This window comes from Crocodylus siamensis, chromosome 1 (assembly GCF_052110815.1).
Source record: "Crocodylus siamensis isolate JL-2025a chromosome 1, ASM5211081v1, whole genome shotgun sequence".
Taxonomy (NCBI): Eukaryota; Metazoa; Chordata; order Crocodylia; family Crocodylidae; genus Crocodylus; species Crocodylus siamensis.
The window spans coordinates 126137768-126161979 of record NC_143395.1 but is presented as its reverse complement, the minus strand read 5'-3'; the positions used below and the strand labels follow the sequence as shown (position 1 = coordinate 126161979).

The 24212-nt window shown below is 41.7% G+C and overlaps 1 protein-coding gene across 2 annotated transcripts in view; it reads left to right on the top strand.

Annotated features, from left to right (window-relative positions):
* Positions 1-6532: 6532 nt before the first annotated feature.
* WTAP (WT1 associated protein) overlaps positions 6533-24212 on the top strand; it is a 36283-nt gene continuing 18603 nt past the window's right edge. Inside the window, exons 1-5 of one of the 2 annotated variants that reach the window (XM_090042298.1) lie at positions 6533-6799; positions 8679-8716; positions 8807-8862; positions 19620-19678; positions 23068-23195. In XM_090042298.1, the coding sequence (XP_089898424.1) occupies positions 8687-8716; positions 8807-8862; positions 19620-19678; positions 23068-23195 (273 nt within the window). In that variant the 5' untranslated portion in view covers positions 6533-6799; positions 8679-8686. The remainder of the gene's footprint in view (positions 6800-8678; positions 8717-8806; positions 8863-19619; positions 19679-23067; positions 23196-24212) is intronic. The other variant, XM_090042308.1, reaches the window with a different exon arrangement.

Here is a 24212-nt window from a genome sequence, read left to right as displayed (position 1 = left end):
AGGGACAGTTAGGATGGGGTGGGGGGCAGATGTCAGGGGGAATACCACAGGGGCTGAATTCAAACATGAAACCTTGGAGTGGAAGCATGGGTATGGGGGCTTTTGACCCAGCATCCTGCTTTCAGGGTTCAGAAGTGAAGACCAAGGACTTTTCTAATGTTGGAGCTGGATAGGTGTGTGATCCCAGACACACTGTCTGTCTGAAAGAGTTGCAAGACAGGAAGCAGATGTTGCTTGTGGGGTGGGGGCTTTGTGGTGGGTGGCTTCACCACAGTGGATACCATGGACTTTTGGCTTTTCCACATGGGCTCCCTGGCTGCTTGGCTACAGCCCCCAGGACCCAGTCTCTCTCTTTGAGGAGTCCAGATGGCCCGAGTACACTCGAGGCTCCTGTATTGCAGCCGACCTGACCCCTGGGACTGCCTATCCCCACCAAGGCTGCACTGGTCCCCCACAACAGGACTCAGGCCAAGAGTGGAGCCATGGACAACAGAAGAGTTCCTCCCAGACTCCACGGCTGGCATCAGGACCAGCCCACCATTTTTTGGGGCCCCCTGCAAGAAATAGTTTTGGGACCCCCTGCCCTAAAGAAGCCAGCAGTGGCACTGGCAGGTGGGAGTGGCGTACAGCCAGACGTGAAGGCAGTGGTAGCAAGCAGCCAGACACAGGGGCATAAGCAGAGGAAGAAAACAAAATTTGAAGGGGGTGTCTTATTTTTTTATTGTGGGGGGGCGGTTTGGTTTTTTGTGTCTGGGTTTTTTTTTGGTGGTTTTTTTGTGGTTTTTTTGGTTTTTGTGGGGGTGGGTTTTTTTGTGGGGTCCTTTTGGTTTGGTTGTTTGTTTTTTTGTGGGGGGGTTGGGTTTTTTGGGGTTTTGTTTTTTTTCCCTTCAAAGTTGCATCAAAAGAATGGCAGGAGAGACTCTAAATGCAGAGAGGTTACACCTGAGAGATTACCAGAGCCTGGGCATTCACCTAGGCCCATAGGAAACATGTAGGGGGGGTGCACATGCCCCCACCAAGATTGGTGGCTGCTGGTGGTTTCTGTGGGTGGTTACCGCCCACACCTCCCCCCCCACTCACTGCCGATGCCGGCAGTGCTTGCTAGCTGCCACTGACACTGCCTGTAGGTGATTCCCTCTTGTCTCTATGGTGTCCCCCACCACCCCTCTGTCTTGGGAGGCACCAGTCATTCATGCCTGGGCCACCAGAGACCCCCCCCAGCCCTGAACCTGAATCTCCCTTCAATGGAACGTGGGCTGGTAAGTAGCCAAAGGAACTAGGTGCCTCGACTGCCTTTCAGGATGGTGGGGTGGGGGTTACTGCTCTGAGTGCTGAAGGACAGAAGCCTTTTGAGCAATTAGAGGCCTGGTGCCCTGCACTGTGAACAGGCAGGGTGGGATGACTCCTCCTCCCTCCCACCCCAACCCCTTTCTGGCCTTCTTGGCTAGAACCTCCATAAAAGGGGGCTATGACCACAGTAATGGCCTGTAGAGGCTGCAATTCCCCCCCCACACACACACACTTCTTTCTCCCAGGGGTCCCCAGTTTCCCCCAGGGCATTGGTTCCCATTATGGCTGTGGTTGAATCATACTGTCCTGGGCTGCCTCCCCTTGGGGCTCAGGTCATCAGAAGTGGGGGAGAGGGCTGACTGGCCAATGCAGGTCACGTGGCAGCTGTGCTGACAGTGGGGATACAACTGGGCACTCCGTGCTGTGGCCATCTGTTTGGTATGGCTGGAGAGCACTTTCTGCATGTGTATCATGTGATAAACTTAAAACCTAGCCTAAGATATTCCTTCAGCCAACTCCTCTCCGGCACGAGAGCCTTAAAATAGTGAACTCAAATCTGGGCTCTTATTAGTTCTGTATTCTCTTTGTGATGGCTGGTGTAATTCCTTGCCGGCCAGTAGTTGTAATGACAATGGTATTGTGTCTCCACCTCTCCTATAGGAGACTGTCAAACTCTCCCACCCTCCCTTTTTTTTTTAGTGATACTTTATTTAAAAAACAAAACAAAAAAACTCTCTAGCCTGTCTCTTCCTGTTTCTTCCACAGCTTTGTTGTCTGAAAGCTCCAGTCTGAAGGCTCTAGACTTATCCTTGCAGCCCTTTCTGCTGGACACTTCCCCAGTTGACAAGTTGTTTTACATATTTTTCTCTTCTGAATGGCACTTTTTTATCTTGCTTTCTCAGCTGTTCATGGTCTACCTAAGCTAAGACAATTGCCTTCATGTCTTCAATGTCTTCCTAAGTCTCATTTCTTAAAATGTAGGATTTTAAGAAATGCATTCTCTCTGGGTCCATGTTACTGCATTTAAAACTGCTGTAGTGGAGAGAGCCTAGATGCATGAACAATATGCACTTCAAGGACTCCAGATTCAGGCAATTTTAAAAAGGATCTAAAACTCATACTTCATTTCTTGATTTTAAAACGAAACCTGTTCTTGTGGGCCAGACTCATGTGTTCAAAATTCACGATGATTGACAGCACCATATTAAACTTAACTGGGCCCAACTATTTTTATTTGTAAATTTGTCCCAGGTACATAGCCGCACTTCTTAAAATGCTAGTTTCTGGCCATACAATTCAACTGTAGCAAAAGTGTGCTCAGAGCCCAATAGCTTCCCTCTTGGCTGCTCAGTGAATCGAACCATCTCATTCAAGTACTTTATTTATAATGACACTTCTAGCTTTGTTAGATTTGGCAGCCAGTAGGTGCTGTTTAAGACTGTGAACACCAGGCACAAAAAAGGGCAGTACCAGCTGAACTGAGGAACCAGAAGGAAGAGGAGATTAGGTGAGAACAGGAGAATAATAGTAACAGAACCTTAAGATACTTTTTCTGGGCATAAAATCACTCTTTTATTGACACATTTTAAAATGTATTTTAACATGTTTTGTGTTTAATTGGTCTCTATGCTGAAAAATTAAAAGCAAAACAAAGCTGAGCAAGAAAGAAGTGCTCATGTTCAAGCTCTTTAGCAGTAGGATAATTGGATTAATGTGCAGGTCCAGCATTCATAGAACCTATAACAGGCTGAGGAGATTAAAAGCAGTATTCAGACTGTCAATAACCATATCCCACAGAACCAGACTGACCCTGGAAGCTAAGCAAGGTTGTATTTGGTTAGTAATTTTCTGGGACCCACCTTGGAATAGTGGATGCTACGTACTTCCTGACTCTTCTAGGGCCACAATGTGATTTATTCAGTACATTTCCCAACTTTGCCATGAAAAGCAGGTGCACAGAGAGAGAGTTTTGTTTTTTAAATGGATCATCTGATCTCACTAATGCATCTTGAACAACTGTGGCGGGGAAGAAACACACTATCCTGCAGAAGTATAAAACTACTAATGTTGCAACACTGTTATGCTTCCTAGAAGTAAAATGTTTAACGGTATCTTTTTCTGCATTTAATTTGTGGGAGCATTTTACTGGTGTTCCTCTTCCACTCCGGACACTTTTTTTTTTAAATCCTTGCATGTCTGCTGTTATGCAAATGTATGAATATTCTGTGGCAAGAGACAAATCTAGACCTATTCTCCATTGCGTATTTTTGTTTGTACGTGAGTGGGGGGAGGAGGGGGCAACAGCAAACTTTAAAAAAAAAATCTAGTAGTTTATTCTACTTACACATGTAGAATGAATATGTTACATTGTGTTTTATTTGTACTATCATAGGACCAAGAAGCTGAAATTGGGCCTTGTTCTGCTGAGTGATTTGCTGAGTAATGTGCCTGTTACTAAGTCTAGACCTTAGGGATTTTATTCTAGTGTGTCTTTCAAAAATGACAAGTGATAGACCTTGATGCTTTTTTACATTTATACCTTTTGTAATTTGAAGGGATAGAAAATATGAAGGCAGGAGGAATATTAAGAGCTTTGCCAAATTAAGAGTAAATGTTTTCGCTTGATCTGAGCCTTCAAGAGGCCGAGAAGCGATATATACACTTCTATATTTACCTGGCTCACTCTCATTCTGCCCAACTAATTAACTCATTTGAACTTATCCTGTAGGGTTAAATAAACAAGCTGGCAAATTTTCTTTTTGCACTTGTAGAATTATCCTCTGTCCACCTCACTGTTGCATGAACAAATCTAGAAGTATTCTATTTACTACCTTGGTGTTCCTATCAAGAGCTGTGCCTACAACATAGCAGCCTTCAGACTATATAGTATACCCCATCACACACTACCAATGAATACAGAATTGGACATCTTTAATGAACATTTGCAAGGCAGGTGTGGTGGAATGTCAGGAAAAAGGAGAGCAAAGTGCGGCATCTCTTCTGCTTCAGTTTCTGAAGTCCTAAAGAATGAAGTGAGACTTTAAAGTGCAACTTTAAATCTGTGACAAAACATTTTGATTTAAATATTTTTGAGGACATGTCACACATTTCCCTGAAATATTTTAGTGCAACACTGTCAAGTAATTTAAAGTGGAGTAATGCTCTGAAAACTGAATAAGGAAATAACCACTCTTTACTAACAGAACCATCTCCTGTGTGTCATATGCCCTCTAGCGACAAATGTTTATGCTGCTTTAGCTCTGTGGTATTTCACTGCCAGTAATACCACAGAGTCAACAACAGAAAGCAGAAAAGTTCCTTCTGCATCACTACCAGAGAGTCCTCGCGGTCATGCAACCTGGCTGCACAAGCAGCGGATGCATGTAGGCCAGCAGAACCTTTGTCCCTTGTATCAGGAGGAACACATTTACTCGTCAACTAGGCAGCTCTGATTAAACAACTACAGGCGTTAGCTCCCAGAGATATCCTGGGTGTTTATTTTGCTTGAATAAGTACAAGGGAAGCCAAAGCAAGTTCCTTCAAATTGTACACCATTTTATGGGGATGCTGTCCATCAGGCAATATTAGTAAGCGTAGCTACATGGGAAGCATGTTTGTGATTTCATTGCTCTACCTGGTGATGAAGTCTCAGGGCCCTTAGGGTCTGTTCTTACTGTTTAAGGCAAGTTCCAGACTCCCACACCTGTGTGTGCATGCATATGTAGGGGGTGGGGAGAAAGATTGGGGATACAGTTATACTATTCACTTTCAGATTTTATGTATTCCTGGCCATTCCTCTGACATGAGGATCTCTTGGCTGAGTCAGTAGAGAGCAGGGAAACTCAGCCATGGCTGGTGACTATTGTTCTTTCTGAGGATTGCCTGATTAGCATTGGGTATAATTCCCTGGCCTGTACATCTCAACTCCCTCGATGCTGCCCCGCACAATTCACTTCTCTCATGTGTTAATCATTGTGATTCAGACTGAACTGCTCCTGGGATCAAAGTAGCTGGGAGGAAGAATGTAGTGACATACCCAGCACAGCAAAAATGGGCAAGGGGGGGGTGCAGGACACGGGTAAGAAACCCGGAACCACACAACATCTGTCTGAAAAGGCAGTTTCCTCTGCACAGCTGCTTTTACAGACTGATGTGGGCTTCACTTAAGAAGATGGCTTTCCAGCATCTGGACCCCACAGAAATGTTTCAGTGCCTTCCACTTTGGGATTGCAGTATCTCCTTGCACAACTTGCTGCCTGGCATGTTGCACACAGGCAAGCTAAAGTGACTGCTGCATACCCAACCCCGGGGAAAAATGCACGTAGCAGCAGTTCCCATACTTTGACAGATTATGGATCACCAACTTAAAATGATACAATCTTAAATACCATCAGCAAATTTTTCAGTTCAACCTCATTCCTAGCTTGTTAGGAGCTGGAAATGACCTTAAGGACCACCAGCAAAGTTTTGTCATATAATTATAATAAATCTGTTAACACGTACCACTGACAGGTTGTCTACACGCCACTGGTGCTATGTGTACCACAGATTGGGAACCACTGGCATACAGCAAGAGCACTCAGCCTGTGCTGTGGAGTCCAGATCCAGCCTGCACAGCCACATCACCCAGCCCACTGGGCTCTCTCCCCCTCCCCGAACTGGCAGTAGGGGGGCACTGGCAGCTGACTGCCAAATTTCCCAACCTGTGGAAAGCCCAGCAGGCTAGAGCTGCCCATCAGCAGGGGGGTGGGCTGGCTCCACACTACTCAAATAGCTTGTAGGGCCAAAACGTTGAGATCAATGGTGCCACACAGGGAAAAGGCTAGGTCCAAGCTTGCACCGAGCTAGACACTTTGCCTTGCCCAAGGCAGATGAGGTTATTTGCATAAATCTGATGTCTTTTATTAGACCAACTTAAATAGTTGGAAAAAAATTCTTCTTTGCAAGCTTTTGGGTACGAATACCCTTCATCGGGCTGAGGAAGTTACCAACACCCCTACCCCTCCTCCCTCTCCTGCGGGGCGCCCCAGCCCCAGTGCGGGGGAGTAAAGGGTCCAGTCCTATTCCTGTGTCATTCCACTCGCGCCCTCACTCCGGCAGGTGGTTCGCGGCGGCGCCCGTATCCCTCCGCGCCGCCCCAGCATGCCGAGCACGGCCCCACAAGTGGGCAGCGCCCAAAGCAGCTGGGGGAGGGAAGTAGTGCCGGCGCTGTGGGGAGGGGAGGGGCGGGGCGGCTGGGCTCTCATTTCCTCCTTGGGCGCCATTTTGTAGCGCAGAGAATCCGCAAATAAAGAGCGGGCGGTGCGAGCGGCCCGGCTTGGCCTGGCTCGGCTCGGAGCGGTGGCGGCGGCAGCGGCGGCGTTGGGGGCAAGAGAAAGAGCAGGGGCACCGGCGAGCGCCCGCCCAGGCGGACAGCGCGGGCGCGGGGGGCGCTCCGCCCTCGATGTGACGGGCCGGGCCCGGGCAGGCGGTGCGCGGGAAGCGCCGGGCCTCCGCGCCGCTGGAGGAGGTGAGTGATCCGCCCGGGCCGAGCCGAGGCCTCCACAGCCATTTTGTGCACGGCCTGTAGCCCCCCCACGTGCGGAGGCGGTTGGCGGGAGGGGGAGAGCCCTACTGAGAGCAGGAGGTGAGTTGCGGGGAGCGAAAGGGGAGGAGGACGAGCTGATGTTTTGGGCGTTTCGCCCCCTCCCTTCAAGGAAGCACCGTGATAGCGGGGTTTTGCCCCTGCCGACTCCTCGCTCCCAGGGGAGGGGGAGATCCCCACGGTGTTCATTCCAGCTCGGTTTTCCTTCAGCTTGCTGAATGCAGCCGAATACTGTCAAAAGCATGCGCAAAAAAATCCAGGGTTGGTTTTTTAACTGCACGCTGCTCTCAGCCCTGCTGGATTTGAGGAACTTGTTAATACTTCCCCAAATGAGGCCAGTGCTGCTGTCTGTGATAGAAGGTTGGTGCAGGCAGGCTGCTGCCTCTCTGTGGAGTGACATTTATGAATGTTTAATGCTCAAAAAACCCCAAACAATGCCCCCCCCCCAAAAAAAACCCAAAACACCACCGTACAGTCCTACAAGCTGTATTAAGAACAACTTGGGTTTCAAAACCAAGCAACAGGAAGTGAAGGAATGTCAGATTATATAGTTTTTCATGCAACTTGAATTCTGCCCCCTGTGTTTTCACCCTGTGCACTCAGTGACCTTGTACCTACAGGAAAAAATTATGTTTTAACAGCATATTGTAAAGCACGTGCCCCAGGGGCACGCTGTTATGTTTGCCTAGGTCAGGTATACCTGTCACCTCTTAAATCGGAATGTTTGGCTTTGCATCCTGAACATCTTTAATATTTTGAGGGGAAATGTCTAGCCTTAAAAAATAAAGGGTTTTATTCATAGGGGATCAGCAGCAGGGTTTCCATTCTAAATCTTCAGTGCTGCAGCAGGCTTCTGCCACTTGAGCTACAGGATGTCAGTAGGCAGTTGTTTCAGCTGGCATGTGATGTGCTGGATGTACGAGCTGGAGAAGGTCTCTTTCTATATACTGTAGCTCTGGCTCTTACCTAATGCAGCAGCACCCTGTATTCCCAGTGTGCCATTGCAGCAGTATGGCTATTGCTCTTTAGGATGTCCGTATTTGGTTTTACTTGGGTGTGTTGCCAGTATTTTCTTGAACAAAGCTAGCTGACAGAAAAACTTCAATAGTTTATATCTTAACTGATGGAAAAAACAAAAGATCTCTCTCTAATCCTGGGGCTACTTCCCTGCTTGATTTCTAAGGCCATATTTGGATATCGGACATGTTACTAAAACGTAGCTGCAACATAAAGTTTTATAGTGGAGACTAGTAAGGCCACCAAAATATAAGGGGTCACTTTGTTCTCTCCTGTAACGTCACCCAAAAGAATCTCAAGTTATTCCACAACAGGTAGAGGATTACCAGCAGCTGGTAAAGTCAAGACTATGTGGCTCTAATTCTTTCAAAGCTTTCACGGATTAAAACAAAAGTTCAGGTCATGGTTTTTGCCCACAAATGGAACCATGGGGGGGGTGGGAAAGACTTCCTTTTCTTAAGAGGTCTGAGGTCAGGAAGTCATTTAGTCCAATTCTTTGCTCAAAAGCAGGCCTGCTCACTCCTACAGACACCTCTCTAAATCCAGGAGCTTGCTGATGAGGCTCTTCTGGAGCACACACTTAAGAGTAGTTGCTGGGGGTGAGCCCAGAGTGGCTTTATGGCATGCCTCTGTGTTTCAGGTGCGTGTGTGTGCATGCGCACTTCAGTCATCTGTCCTTACTGACTGGATCATAATGTAATGTCAGGCTATAGGTGACAGAACAGTTCTTAAACAGTAACTGAACCAAATCAAAATAAGTAACTTTTTTTTCCCCCCCCTTTCTCAGAGTTCACAATGACTAATGAAGAACCACTCCCAAAGAAAGTAAGTTTGATGCAGTATTTACTTTATCTTTCTTTTATTTTGGCAGCAGGGGAAAACAGTTAAATCGTGATTTCTGTTTTTGTTCTATAGGTTCGCCTTAGTGAAGCAGATTTTAAGGTTTTGCCTAGAGATGAACTGATCCTAAGGTAAAGTACTAAACAGTCTTAATGCTGTAAAAGCAGTAGCTTTTTCTAAATCAAAATTTAACCGGGAATTCTCAAAGGAAACCTAGAAACTCTTGCTTTTGTCATTTGCAATGTCCTTGTCTTGAAAACCTCCCTGACCTTCATTATAGCTCTGTGCCATACAGAGCACTTATGTTGTAAGTTTTTAAATAATCATTCAAGTTAAGAAACTGGCAGCTTACCTTTTTTTCTAAAAAATTACAAGGGAAATATCGAAGAGTTTACTGAGAAAAATGACATCCTAGATGAATTCTCTGGAAATTTAAAGAGGAATTATATTTGTTTCCAAAATGAATTGTTTCAAAGAACAGATTATTGTATCTCTTGTTGGGAGAGGTTGGTGATAATAAGTGTAATGTTGGCTCTCTGTAGCTATGGTTTATTGCAGAGACTGGGTTTGATGGCTCTGTTGTTCAGCACTTCCATGCGTTGGTCATGTACAATATTAGGTAATACTAATTGTATGTAGAGTTAATATTTTTATTGTTTACTGCTATATGTGAGTAGTCCTAAACTAAAGTCCTCATGGGGCACATTGGTTACTTCTGATGCTTAGGACCAACTCCTATTCCACTTGATAGACATCTGACTGAGATCTTATTCCATCCTGCGTGAGCTGTTGAAAAAAGCATATTAACACATCTACTGTTTGCAGTGTGTTGTCAGCCTCAGCTTTAAGACTAAATCACAAAAATCAGTGGGAAGAAGTCTCTTATAAATGGCAGAAAAGGTTATTTGAGTAGATGTGATATCGTTTATTAGACCAACCTGGGGGGGGGAGTTCTAACCACGCTTTTGTCCACAGTCGCCCTTCTTCAGGCATAGGAAGTCTCTGCTGTTCTGAAACTTCAAGGAATTTATGTAATTGTTTTTTCAGGGGTTCGAGCACAGTGGAACAGGATACCACTGAGATGCCAAATAGATGAAATAGTGGTTGGTTTTTAGTGTATTGTACATGGTAATTGTTTTAGCATGATCACTATATTTCTATGAGTTGGGTAAATATATTTGATTTAAATGTGTAAACTAAGGCCAAAATACTAAGTGCATAGGAGGATTAAAATATAAAAGCTAAGATTAAAATACAGAAGTACTGTATTTCAGTGCATTGGGTCATCTGTAGATCCTTATAGGGAGGTCATGTTGCTGGCTTAGCTGTGGGTGGCTATTTAGAAGACATCTTTCAGCAGTCTGGCAGTGCTTAATCTCAAAGACAGAAATTGGTTCTAACATCACCCAGAAATCGGAGGGGGAGATGGGGGGAATCAGTAGTTTGTTTCCTGAGTCCTGTGGATTACTGTCTTCTGGGTTGGGGGTGGGATCAGTGCTAGAATACCTGTCCTGATTGGTTTGCTTTTTGAACCTTTGCTTTAGTAAGGAAAATGGTTAGAAACTCAGAAAACTGAATTTAGCCTTAACATTTTCTGTACTATGATAAGGTGGCAGGTTGCAAGGGTCTGTAAATTCAACTGATACAACAAATTACATAAACATTTGAGGCCGTCTGGTCTACGCCTGAATAATTTGTTGTGTGGGTTTTTTTGTTTGTTCGTTTTTCCTCTTTCGGTGTGCATTTAGAAAAATATTCTTGGTGGTCATTGTGAGCCTCTTTTAAATTGTATTGTTTAGCTGTTAGAATACACAAGATTAAAGTCAACATCATAAGCAATAGAGATGCATTTAATCAAATTTCTTTCTGTAAAGATATAGATAAGGGGTGCTCAGATCCTAGCCTGGAGGTCAGATCTGGCCTATGGGGCTCCCCACAGGTCTAGAACTTTGGTGGCAGGGGAGCAGTGGCCACACTCCCTGCTGCTAGAATTTTAGGCCTGTGGGGAGCCTGAGGCCCTGCATGCTGGATGCCAAATCCCAGTGTACAGGGTCATACAGGGGTGGTGCTGGACCTGAGAGCCCAGTACTAGCATGCAGGTGGAGTATCAGTACTTGGGCTCCAATCCTGGTGTTGTGGGGCAGGGAGGGGGCAGTGCCAGGCACAATCCTGGCGCATAAGGCTCCTTTTGGCTTGGTAGATGAATGTTTTATAGCTTATATACTAGCCATTAAGCCACTTAAATGCAGGAAGATAGTATTACGATTTTTCCTGACAACCATTGTCGGCTAATGGATCATTTCCTAGTATAGACAAGTCAGTACCTAATTTATTTATGCTATAAAAAGCCAATTATGATTAATTTAGAAAAATAACCTACTTTTATACCCACATGCAAAGCTTTTGATGGGTATGAACTCATTTACATCTGTCAACAAATCCTTGCCCCTCAAACTAATTTAGCCAGACCTAGGTGACATTTGAGTTTAGCAGCATTGCCAGTGCTTCCTTTTAACATGTGTGTGTTTATTGGGTCCACAGTAAATTGTATATTTGGCTGTTAATTGAAGATTTAATAAAATCCCTATCATTGCTATACTGCTTGGTAATAAATAGGCTGTTCAATTTATAGCATGGTAGGTCAGAAAATGAGGATAGATTATACATACAGTCTTAAGAAGTTAATTCTTACCAGATCTTCATCAAAGTTATGTGTACTTAGAAATACAGAAAGACATTTCTGATCTAACTGGCTATAAATATAGATTTGTAAACACCAAATAAAGTTTGGTTTTAAGGTCAGGTTGTCTGTCTATCTGGAATATAAGATTATTAAGGGAGTGTATATTTCAGTTATACTGCTGCATTATGATTTGGTTGAGGCAACTGCTTTTAAAAGAAATCAACTTCTTTAGATTTCATGTTTTTATAATTTTTTCATAAAATGGACCACTTCTTGATCAGTGGCAACATTTTGTTGTAAATTAATTTCACTGTCCACGCAAGTTTGCACTGATTTAATAATAATAAAATATAGTGTGACTTCTGTTTTAAAAAGCCTTAGATTTTAGCTAATAGTTTTGGAACAATTTTAAAATGCCCTCATAGTGGCTGAGAAAAGGAACATTTTCTTCCACTTTTGGCATGGGTCTCTTCCATCTTTTGCGTGGTTTCTTCCTTTTGAATGTCTCTCTGCTTGTTGTTTTCCTCAGGTATCAGGATATTTACTAAATGGTAATATTCAAGTTTAATATTCAGGAATGTCAGTGATTTACCTGAATTCTTTTCTTAGAATATTTATAACATGTCTTAAATCCTCTCTAGTGCCTTTTAAGAGTTTTATTTTTTTGTATGCATGCAGAGCATCTCAGATGGTTTATGGATAATATTTTTATTTCTAATGGAGAATAAAATAAATATGTCCATTAACTAAATAGACTTTGCACCCTAAAATCTAATGACATCTTTGAAAGGTAAATCATTAACAGAAGTTCCAGACAGCTTTTTTTTTTTTTTTGATTCAGAGCTTATTGGGTGTGTACATAGGGCTTTGTAATGCAGCTGCACTTCTGGCAGGTGTGCCTTGTTAAAATGGTATTGTCTGGTCCTGTTTAGACTTAAGTTAATTCTGTGCTCCATTCATTAGTTTTTTTTATAGACACAGGTCTATTCTGTTGCTGTGCAGAGCGCCTAATACCATTTGGAGGTTCTAGCACTTACTGTGGCAATCGCATCTTCACATTGGCTTTGCTTGTCTCCTCTTTACAAGTTTTGTAGCATAAGCATGATCAGCATTTGCATCCTGCATGAGACTGCAGATGTACTAGCAGTTGCATACCCAGTTCATCTTAATCGCTGTCACTCCTTTTGACCCTACAAATGTAATGGAGAAAAATAAAAACAGGGAGGGAAGCTATAAACAGAGCAGACAAAACTATAAAGGCATATGGGCATCTCAGTAAGATCTTATGGTTTTGCAATAGATTTTCATTTTAGGAAGGGGCACTGCAGTACTATTCTTTCTTTTCCCCCTCTTTCTCTCTCTCTCCTTGCTCCTAATGTAGTGTTAGAAGCTTCAAATTGCAGGCTTCAGCTTTTTAAAGATTGGCGTTCTATTACATTTCCCTTTGCTGCTCTCCCTTTATTGATACAGATTTGAGAAAAGCCATGACAGAAGGGGAGAAGAAATGATGTTGGAAGAAATGCTGGGCAAACATCTAATTTTAAGCAAATTGCTGAAGAACAATTTGTTCTATTATATTCAATTAAAATGTTGTTATCTACTTTCAAAGTGATTAATGGCACCCCCCCCCAACTATATCTGCTCTTTCATTAGCCTGGGCTAAGTAGATTTTTATTGGTGAATAAAGCTTGTGTGCACCTGCTATGCTAATATGTTTGGAGCAGATTTTGTGGACTAGTAACTTTTATTTTGAAAAATTGTTAGGATTATCAAATTTTCCATATTTGTTTTGGGCAGTGAGATGAAAGTTTACAAACCCAAACATAATCACCTAGTAATTAATCTCTAGTCAGGCAGGCCATGCAGTGCAGTTGTCTACATTCCCTTTTATAACTTCACACTGTAGTCTCATTCTTCATGTTTAAGGTGTATATTGATTGCACTATATTGAAATACCTGTTTTTGTTCTTCTACTTGATTATTGATGTATGTCCAAAACTTTCTTTCTTTGGCTGTGTGCTGCTCATATGGTATGCAAATCACTTGTAACTTATGCAAGCCAGGTAGATGTGTAACTGTGGAAGTCTGTTTCTAAATCTGAGTAGCTGAAGCATAAATTTTAAAATGCTGGCTGTGCAGGAGATTAAAACTTTTCCCCATAATATCTTCAAAGTTCTTAGATGAACAGTCTGGTTAATTAAAGCTTTTTTCATCCAGGAACAATCAGAGGTTTATTACAGTAGCCTGTGCATGTAGGAACACTCCTAAAATAGCATTTTTGGTTTCAGGGAAATACCATTTTACCATGGTGGGTCATTTTATGAGAGCTGTGCTTGAAGGAACAGAAACTTTTGTTTAAAACGTGTTTTTGATGTATGTTTTGATTATTGCTCCTGTATTCATAACTGATTTAGAGCTGTTGCTGTTACAGTTAAAATTCATGCCTTTCTTGAATAGTACCCTTGTATTCATAATTACTATTAAAGCTGGTGCTACACTTTCACCAGTGGTTTGGGTGCTTTGTTAATCTAGTTGCAGTTACTGTATTATAGTTTAACATATGTTTGCCGTTTTGATTTTCTGTTTCCATTTTTGTTCATTTGCTTTGTAGATGTATGAGAGTCATTTTTATAAATACATTTTTATTTTTTTGCTTCATTGCTCTTGGCATCTTGTGTCTGGTAGTCAACTTGGGGGAGAACTCCTCTGTTAGTCAGCTCCTCCTGCTTGCTTCCATAGAGTTGTACTCTTAGCCAGAGATTACTGTTTAAGGAAATCTTTGCAGATAAATCTACTTTGATTTTGATCAGGCTGCTTATGTCTGTGTTGACAAACATAAGCATAATAAGCACAGTCTTGCAGATTTTGACTGATCTTGTTTGCTGAGATTTTTGGAGGATAGTGGGGATGCAATTTGCAGGGTAAGCCTATCACTTGGCTGGGGGTGTAGCTAGGAATACTCACTGAAGTTAACTCATTTCTCTTGGAAAGGCCAAGATGTCAGCTTCTTAAAAAATGTTAGGAAATGGTTGCTTAGGATGCTGTCTTGACATGCTCAGTCATTACACTGTCCCAAATCCTCTTTTGGGGAAAGGTTGCTTAGAGAGTTATGATGAAACTCTTTGGCAGAAGAAAAAGCAACTGGATTTGCTTGACTCCAGTCATATTGTTGCTCTGGCCTGAGAGCAGTCTTAACTCTGAAGGTCCATCTCCTAGTAGTGGATAAAGATGGGTGTCAGTGTTGATCTATACTTTCAAAAATGTTGATTTATAGTATTAGACTAGAAAATATGCACTTCTTGGTACTTGTAGATATGAGTTCTTTTTTGTAAGTAAAACAGTTATGGAACAGTGTCCATCTTCTCAGAGGATTCTTTTTGTTTAATGCTTGTGTTTTTTCTGGCTTTTCACTCCTTAATGTGTATGGACAAGTATAAATAAGATACTTTTTGACTGGGGCAAGACAGAGGAAAAGCCAAATGTATGGATTATTTCAGGATGTTGAAAAATGGGGAAAGGATTCAGAGAATTACAAGAATGACATTAAGTCTAAGAAATATCTATCTAATTATAGATTAATCATTTTAAGTTTAGAAATCATTAGATTATCTAGTCTTTTCTCTTGTACAACACAGCCATAGAACTTCACTCGGTTACAACTATAATTTATCCTAATTTGTATGAGTAAACCTCTAAAAAGCTATCCAGTCTTGATTTAAAGACTATTTCTATGCAGAGAAAGATACTGATACTAGAAGGCACTTCAGTTTTAAATTAAAAAAACAAACAAACATAAGAAAAGCCAGCTCAAATAAGGAATACTATGCAAGCCTTCCAATAGACTCCATGTAGAGTTGGGAGACCCAAGTTCCCTCCCTGACTTTGTCACTGACTTACTGTTTGTGACCTTGGGCAGGTCATTTCCTCTCCACCTCGTCTGTCATTGTCTGTTAAGACTGTAAACACTTCAGGGCTATAGCTCTGCGTATTGCTACTAAGACAATTGGGCTCTGATTACTGTTGGCTTCTCTAGATTTTAATGTGACATAAGAACTGCATTTACTAGACTATAAAATGAGATTTTTCTCCCAATCAGCATGGAGGGGATCCCCTTGTCTTATTTGCATACAAGGAAACATTGTTAAATACGTTGTCTATTATTAAACTGCTGCCAAAAGCAGCATGTGCTCAGCAATAGAAGCCAACTATGACATTGATTACATACAGCCAACACTGAGCATGGCTAAAACACAAGACCTATATGGTGACAAGCATAGAACCTACCACAAGGACAGATTAGTGCAGTTCATCTGAATAAGATATATTGGTAGTGCCTGTTGAAAGAGTTGGCACTGAGAGGGACTGCGTGCAAGTCATGGTGAGCTACTACTTTGAATACATTTTTACTTCTTCACTCCCATAGCTGAGTTGTGCCTTACTTCCCTGTTTCTTCACCTGCCTTAAATGTCTAGCAAACGTCACCAACCAGGGCCCCAAACAGTTTACTCAGAATCCCTCCGTTGTGCCTTTCTCAGCCTGTTGCATACGATTAGTGTGGCCCGTCCCTCCATGAGATAGAGCTGGAACAGGTTGGCTTGCACCTCATCTGCATATAAAGTTTTGGAGGATCCCAGGACTCCTGATATGAACACCTGGTTCCAGTCATGGTGGAAGGGATGGTGGGGTGGTAGCTAACAAATGGATCCTTTGAAGGGGGTATCTGGAGTACGTGTACATACTGAGCAGTGCTGGGCTTTGGGATCATCAGGGTTTGAAATGCTGTTGACTGCTGGGGTCCAGCCCGGTGAACTATATGGTAAAACATGAGTCTTTTGGCTTTAGACTAATATTATGCATTGTTTATAATTGATGATGATGTTATTATATAAATAAACAATGCACGATGTATAAGTAGGTATAAAAGTGTGTTTATGGAGTACTTGTGCTAAAACTTGAAGCAGTTTCAAGAAAGGTCAAATGCATCAATTCTGGATGGGTACCTGTATTAACTTGCCTATATGGTAAATTATGTTTATTCCAAAGTCAGTGCTTTCAAATTTGCCTCACTACTTTGTGCAGGGGAGAACAGGATCTGACTGTAAGGGGGCGGGGCAGGGACTGCAGGAAGCAGCAAAGGATGTAAAGTGTTATCTGACCCCCAGATTTATTTTCCCTGCTGGCAGGGATGGTGGCAAATCTCCAATTAGATTCTATACCTGGAGAATCATAACAAACTTATACATTTTCCATATATAGAATCTAATTACTGGGCAGTTGTCTTCTATACCAGGTCATCTTATATTCAAGTAAATACAGCACTTCATGCAGAACAGGAAATTAAATGAATCTCCCTATTTCCTAGCTTTTTCCTGTATTCATAGTGGTAAAAAAGTAGCATTTATGTTGCACAAAACAAGCAGATACATCTAAGTAAACTAGGAAATCTAGCTCTTTACATTTATAACATTTTGAGTTAATCTCTACTTCAAGCTGTTTTTCTTGTAGATGCTAATCTTGGTAGCCTAGCAGTGCATGACTCAAACTTTGTTGAAGGTCACCTTTAGGGAACACTTTCAATGGAGAGTTGCCCCTCATGGGATGTGCCCTGATGAGATATAAGCTTTTTTTTAGTTTGGAAGTGGGAAATGGATAGCATACGCAGGTGCTTCTGTAGGTTAGCCAGGTACTATGTAGTAAGGACACAGGACTTGCTTTGCTTTTTGAGTCCTTATTTAATGAATTACTTGAATAATGAGTTGTGACATGCCTCTAGGTTATCATGGCAAGCTGCATGTGGTCCCCATTTTAGTCTTTATAGTGGGGAATTTTCTTGGAAAGGCTTTTGTCATCTTGTGATGGTGCTGTTCTGTCTCAGTGACTTCTGTCTTGGGGAAAATAGCATCTTACTGCAGCTTCTGCTTCAGACAGGTTCTACCTGGAGAAGAGAACAGAGGCTGTTGCAGGGAAGGATTATTGTTTCTATGAAAAAGCTGAAAAATGACATGTTCTCAGTGAAAAGTTTTTATTCTTGGATATTGTGTTCCTTAGCTTTTGAGTTTTGACTTTTTCAGTAGTATTGAAGACTGGCTGTATAGTAGGGGTCTTCCTTATTCAAGAATGTTTTAACTCCAGGCATCCCAGAGGCTCTAGAACACTCTGACTAGTTTCTTTCTCTCCTCAGAAAAGATGCTGTCTTATCCAGCTTGCCCAGTAACATATGAAGGTGGTTTTGTGGGGGGGGGTGTAAGGATTTTTTTCTCTTTCTTTAACTGTAGATGTTTAAGATGCATGGTGGGAGTATTGGAATTGAAAACTAAAGAAAATTTCCTGATTTTTAGATGTAGAAGATAAGATCAAGAATGGATATGATGTGGTGTTTTTGTAGAATTGAGAGATTAAAATAATTCAAATCTTAACTAATACCTACCTGGCTTGAGTCAGAGTTGGGATTTCTATTGAAGCAGGTCTTCAACAAAACTCTTTCAGTGTAAGAGCATGGCTTACCAATACCTAGGTTTCTTGCGGGGGTTTTGTAGGAGATAAGTGAAGTGATCTCAGACATACTAAAATTTTTATTTGGAGACGGATCACTCTCTCTTTCAACTGAATTTTTATAATTTTACCTCAAAGTGCATATTTTTTTCAGACTTCATGGCAAAAGGGAAGACACTTTGCATATTTATAAACAAGGAGAAGCTGCAAGGATTTTGTTGATATGTGTGAAGAAGTTTGAAACTGCTGATTTTCATAATTGTCAACTACTCTCTTATGTTGAACCTTGCTGTTTTGTATAAGACCTCTTTAAGGCAGGCACCCATTCAGTAAACTACATAAGTTTGAAAGTGGGCTTCTTGTTTATTGTGTCTTGTTCCATGCTGTTGCAGGCAGTAGCATCATATAACACAGGGATCATCAGCGTTTTTGGGTAGAGTGCCAAAAACATCCACAACTTCAACTTGTAACATGTTGGCGTGCCTGGGGAGGATGGTGGGGGAGCCACGAAGGGCCTGATCCTTGTTGTGACCCTGTAGCCCTGGTGCCTTCCCTGCCAAAGGCATGTGTGCACACTCTGGCACCCATGCCAGCGGTTGCCTACCCCCAATATAAAAACTTTCATAAATTTATCAGATTTTATAATTCAGTTGTTTATCTCCAGTATTTCTGGAAGGCTGTTCCAGAACCTTGTTCCTCTAAAAGTTAAAAGCTTCCAATTTCCTGCCTAAACTTATTAGTGGCCAGCTTTTATACTCTTTTCTTGTTCTTATAACAGTATCAGTATCTTTCTATCCCTGGTGTTTACTCCTTTGATCTTTTTATAGAGGGATCATTTTCAACGCTTTGTTTGCCAAGCTAAATAAGACAAGATTTTAATAGTTCTTCGTAGGGCAGGATCTTAGTTGGCAACAGAATGCTTTTATGGGTCCAGAAGTCTAGTTTCTGGCACCCAAGTTAAGAATTTGGCAAGATTCTGACCTAACAAGAGTTTTGTTATTGCAAACTTTGGTGCTCAGTTGGTGGCTTTCATCAGAAATCAATCTAGTGTGCGTCTCCCTGAATTCATGGATTATTTGCATGGGTTGTCCCTAGGTATGGTAAAGGTGGCTAACGTTAATAGTCACAATGACTATTTTGGCTTTAACGAGACAAATTTGACTAGTTTACTTTAGACATTATTAATTTTAAGCTGTTTCAATAGCTCAGTGGTTTCTTAACCTCACTGCATGCTAATTCATTTGTAATGAATAGTAAGTATCTTGACATACCATCTGCTGTTTTGTCTTTGTAGTTTTCATATTCTCTTAGTGTTACTGAACTTAATGTTTTGATTGTTTTGAGGGACCATATATTTAAATAAAATATTCCCTGCATTTATAATTAGATGAAGGGATTGTGCATTTGTCCATAGTAACACAAACAGTTCCTCTTAGCTGCTTCTTTGTAATTTTTGTTTAGTGTCTTTCTAAAATCTGTAAGTTGTTTTTTTTTTCTCTTTGAGCTGAGTGTTTTAAACCTTTTTCCTGGCTAAAAATAACTTCCTTATTTTTAACCTATAAATAGGTTAAAATTTATAGGTGTAGTTGCATATTTTCCTTGTGACTTCTTTTTTTTAGTCATAGCACACGTGTAGTCTGAGTACTTAGCCACTTTTGATTTAGCAAAGTGTTTCAGAATTTTTTTGTTTTTTCTTTTCCTCTCCTGTAATAGGTGGAAGCAATATGAAGCATACGTACAAGCTCTGGAGAGCAAATATACAGATCTTAACTGTAAGTTAGTCCTGTTTCATTTTTAAGTGATAAAATGCTACATAAATGTTAACTTAAATACAGAGCCTCAAGTAACTTCTGTGCCTTATAAAAATAGTAGTAGTGGGGGATAACCAGTCAACATAGGTTGCCTGGTTGGTCACTGGTCACAATATTTGTGAAGTGTAAAACATGGAAAATCTGCATCCTCCTTAATGTAGATCTTAGCTCTTCCAAGTACTTTCAGCCACCCTTCTTCATATTGAAGATCTTCCATTAGTTTTTATTTTTCTTTGTCTTGGCAGGTTGAAAATTAATGAATTGTCCAAACTTCCATAATCTTAAAAGGAACTCAGACTTGGGCAGCCCCAGCCCAAGCCACCTGCCAGGAAGAGCATAGCATTATCCCTGGCTTCAGCCTGCAGCACCAGCCCACTCTTGCCCCATGCACAGATCTGGGGGGCATATGCACCTCATGCCTCCCCTGGGGGTGTATAGTGGCAGGAACCGCCGCTTCTCTGCCGGGGCGTGCCCCACCCCCTGGGAGCTGTGACTCTGTCCCACAGCTCGCCTCAGCTGGGTAGTGCCTGCCCCAGCCTTGGCCCCGCTCCCTCCTTCACCGTGGGGCCCTTGATCTGCGCGCGCACACGCACGTGCACACGACTTACTAGCTGGACGCTGCTGTTCAAGCTGCCACACTGGCAGCGTGCATGTCGCAGCTGTGCACGTGTGTGCAGCATTCATCAGTGACGTTATCGGCCACATCGGCCAAAAAAGCCAATTGCTGATGTCAATTTTTTCCTTTTTACTGGTGCCAATTATGATATGGACTGATGTATTGGTGCACCTCTACTATATATTGCATGTCTGTGCTCACCTGGATGCAGCCAAGAAGTTCAAAATATATCACTAAAAATTTTTAGTCTAATTGTGTATTTAAATTAAACATACTCTATTAATAAATTCAGCTATGTAGGCCTGTAATTAGAGTTCTCTAATCTGGACAGATGTTACATTTGAAGCATTCCACACAGTAAGCATAACATTCATAGCCAAAGAAGCATTTAAAAAATGATTCTTAATAAACAAGGAACATTTTTTGGAGTGTTTTCTTTTAAAAGGTTTCCTAAAGCATCTATATGCTCTGTGACGTGTTGGAGGAAGGGGTTGCTTGGTTCTCTGGTATCCCACAGTGTTCTCTTCCCCCTACCTTCCCACATGCTGTGCCCCTCAGCAAGGATGTAGAGCAGGGTCACAGGCGCTGATCACTCTCTGCTGTTCACTTGGCCACCCTTTGCAGTCTCTGGAGCTTGAAAGGCATGCAAAGAATCTTCCTATCTAGCCACAAGGCTGTACAGCACTGAAGATCTTCAAATGTGTGTCTGTTTGTAGCTTCATTTATTGTTTTTTTAAAGAGAAGTTGAGAGGAAACTTCAGCCCTACTCTTAATGGGGAAAGTTGAACACGTTTTAGAAAATGCTGAGCTACCAGATTTGGTTGTTTTATTAATTGGCTTCACAGGTAGAAGAAGGGCCTCTCTCCTTTGTGCCCAGTAGTTCTTAGTTTCTGTTTTGTTGCAACCCAACTTTTGGTTGGTTTGCAGCTCCCCTCTGCAGTTAGATACCATCTGTAGTAACTGAGTTTGTGCACTCAGGGATAACTCCTTAATTTGGGAAGTTTGATAACTCCTTAATTTGGGAAGTTGCTTTTTACTGCTCCCTTCCACTTAGTTATCTCAAACGTTTTTGCTGCTGTCAATGACTCTTCAAAATGTTTTTTTTCTCCTTTTAAAAAACAAAAAACCTGAATGATTGGATGCTTATTGGTGTTTTGACCAAAGATAAAACAGTTCACTCACTCCAGTTTTGCTTTGTAAATAATACCATCCTAACCCCCAGAAATTTTCACTGTAAAATGCTTCTGTCACTTCACATGTGCGCTAGTGATCAGTAACTAAAACTACTGCAGATAATGCATATACAGTACACTTTGTTTTTTTAGAAATCCTTGTCCCAGAACAGGTTTTCTTTAAAGCTTTTCTTTAATTTGCATTAACAGAAACCAGTATTCATGTAGTTATAATAACCATATTTAAGTAAGTTTCAATTCCTTGTCACTTTTAGAGGATAAATACTAAAAATATATGCTCCTCTGTTTGCTCTACCTGTATCTGTTGTTAGTGAAATCATTGGCAAAAGTTCTGTTACTGCTCCCTAGAAGCAAGATGCATATCTGACACGTAATTCTGACACATCAGAGCATTTATATAAGGGCGTGTGTAGATGAAACGGGAGCCCTAAATTGAAGCGGTGAGTTTTTAAAAACACCGCTTCAATTTAGGGCCCTTTAAAGCCATGTGTAGTGCATACACCTGAACTTACCTGCCAATCTGGCAGCAGGGAGGAGAGGGCAAGCTGCCAGCAGGTGGAGCGGTCTCTGGGCTGCAGGGGTGGGCTGGTGCTTCCCTCCGGTAGTGGCAGCACTTGCTTGTAGGCACCCAGCTCAGGTGGTCCTATGGGGCACTAGCTGTGGAATGAAGCATCAGGCCCCTGTGCAGCTCAGGCTGCAGGGGGGTGGAAATAAAAAAAGATCAGGCTTGCCACTTTTTTTTTTTGGGCAGAGCCTGCCTTCCTGGGCTGCTGCCAGGCTGCCTGCACGAGCTTCCTGCAGAGCCCCTGAGCTGCACGGAGCCCAGTGCTTTGCTCTGTGGCTAGGAGTGCATCAATCTAAAACTCCTCCAAGGAGTTTGCTATGGCAGCAGTATGCCTCCAGCACATGCAAACAACAACACTGTTGAAGCAGTGGAAAAACATTTAACCCGCTTTAAAGTGTAGCACTCGTTTTGTCTACACACGGCCTAAGCTATTGTGGGCTTGTACATTGAAACGAAACTTCTCAATGCAGTCGAACTCCCATTTCTCAAGTTGCCTTATGTCTTGGGTTATGGCTGTGGTGTTTTGATGTTCGTTTGAGTACTGTCTACAACAGTGCTGTTTAGAAATTGAATAGTAGTGATGCTTATTTCTTAGTTGCCAATTCCCCGTCGGTCATACTATATTAACATCCGTGATATTGGCAGCATATGAATTATGGAGAAGAAAAATAGTCTGTTTACAATGATGCTTTACGAGATGAGGCTATAGATAATGAATGCTCAACGTTTCAACAAAAGTTTAGCAGAAACGATCTTACTGGGGGGACTGATGAGACAAATGTAAAACTTGCTGTAGTGGCTCTAATATCAAAAAGTTCCTGATGTTGTGACCTTAGATGTTTCCTTTTTTTTTTCTCTTGGTTTTGAAGTGGGTAAGGTAGGCAGTTGATGCTTTGTAAAACCCTTGCTGTTTTGAAAGTGTTCTTGAAAGGGAACTACAAATTTTGTGCTTACTTTCTTTTAACACTCACATTAGCTAACGATGTGACTGGATTGAGAGAGTCTGAAGAGAAGTTGAAACAGCAACAGCAAGAATCTGCTCGAAGGGAAAATATTCTGGTGATGAGGCTGGCAACTAAAGAACAGGAAATGCAAGAGTGTACTGTAAGTATTTTAAAGTTGATATACTTTTTTCAAAATGTTCCAGGTACATATATATGCCTTTGTCTGAGCATATATTGCATGCAGTTATGGTTCACATGAAAAATGTGATCTAAAGAATGTAATTTTAACAGTATTGGAAGAGTATATTTTAACTTGGACCAATGGTTCTTAACTATGGTGCTCCAGCACCCTGGGATGCCATAAAATCCTTTTAAGGGTGCTGCTCAGTATTAGCACTGTTAGGCATGCAAACACCACACATGATATAAAAGATGAATGCAGAGATTTCAGTTGGGGGTCTGTAATGAAAACATTCTGGCTTTTTATGGCCTTTCTGAGGTATTTTGCAAGAGAAGAATTGTTCAGTTATTAAAAGTAAAAACTTCTAAAAGCTGGCATTTTCCAAGAAGTATCATGAGTCTGAGTAGAAAACCACTGGCTTAAACTCCATTAAATTATTTCATTAATTTAATGAAGGTGTTCTTCTCCTGACAAGTATATTAGTTGACTTGTTGCTTGAGGCGCTTTCATTTTCATATATAGTTTATCAAGTGATTACATTTTGGACAAATTTATACTTAAGGTGCAATTAACTTTATTATCAGTTCTGGATATGAGAGCAAACTGATTCTTGGAGCCATAGGCATAAAATGCCCTATTGCTAGAACTTTTAGGTGAATCTTTGTATTCAGAGTTCAGTTGCTAGGTTTTTATAATTCTTTCCACTTGTTCAAATAGATAAAAATTTTGTAGCTTTCATGCAAGAGTTATTTGCGTTTTCCTACAAAATTTGGAAGTCAGGTTTTCTATCTTTCTCAAAGTTCCTCTGTATTAAATGCATCTTTTTTTCTAGAGGTGTGCTGATTATATCAGTGCCTTATTAGTTTCGTACCTGTAAAAGAAAAATTAATGTTATTGGCTGTTGGCTTTTTTTTGGCCGGGGTAGCTGATAATGTCACCGATAAATATAATATGCCATCTGGCCGGGACCCCTGGATATCATGTGCATTTGCACAG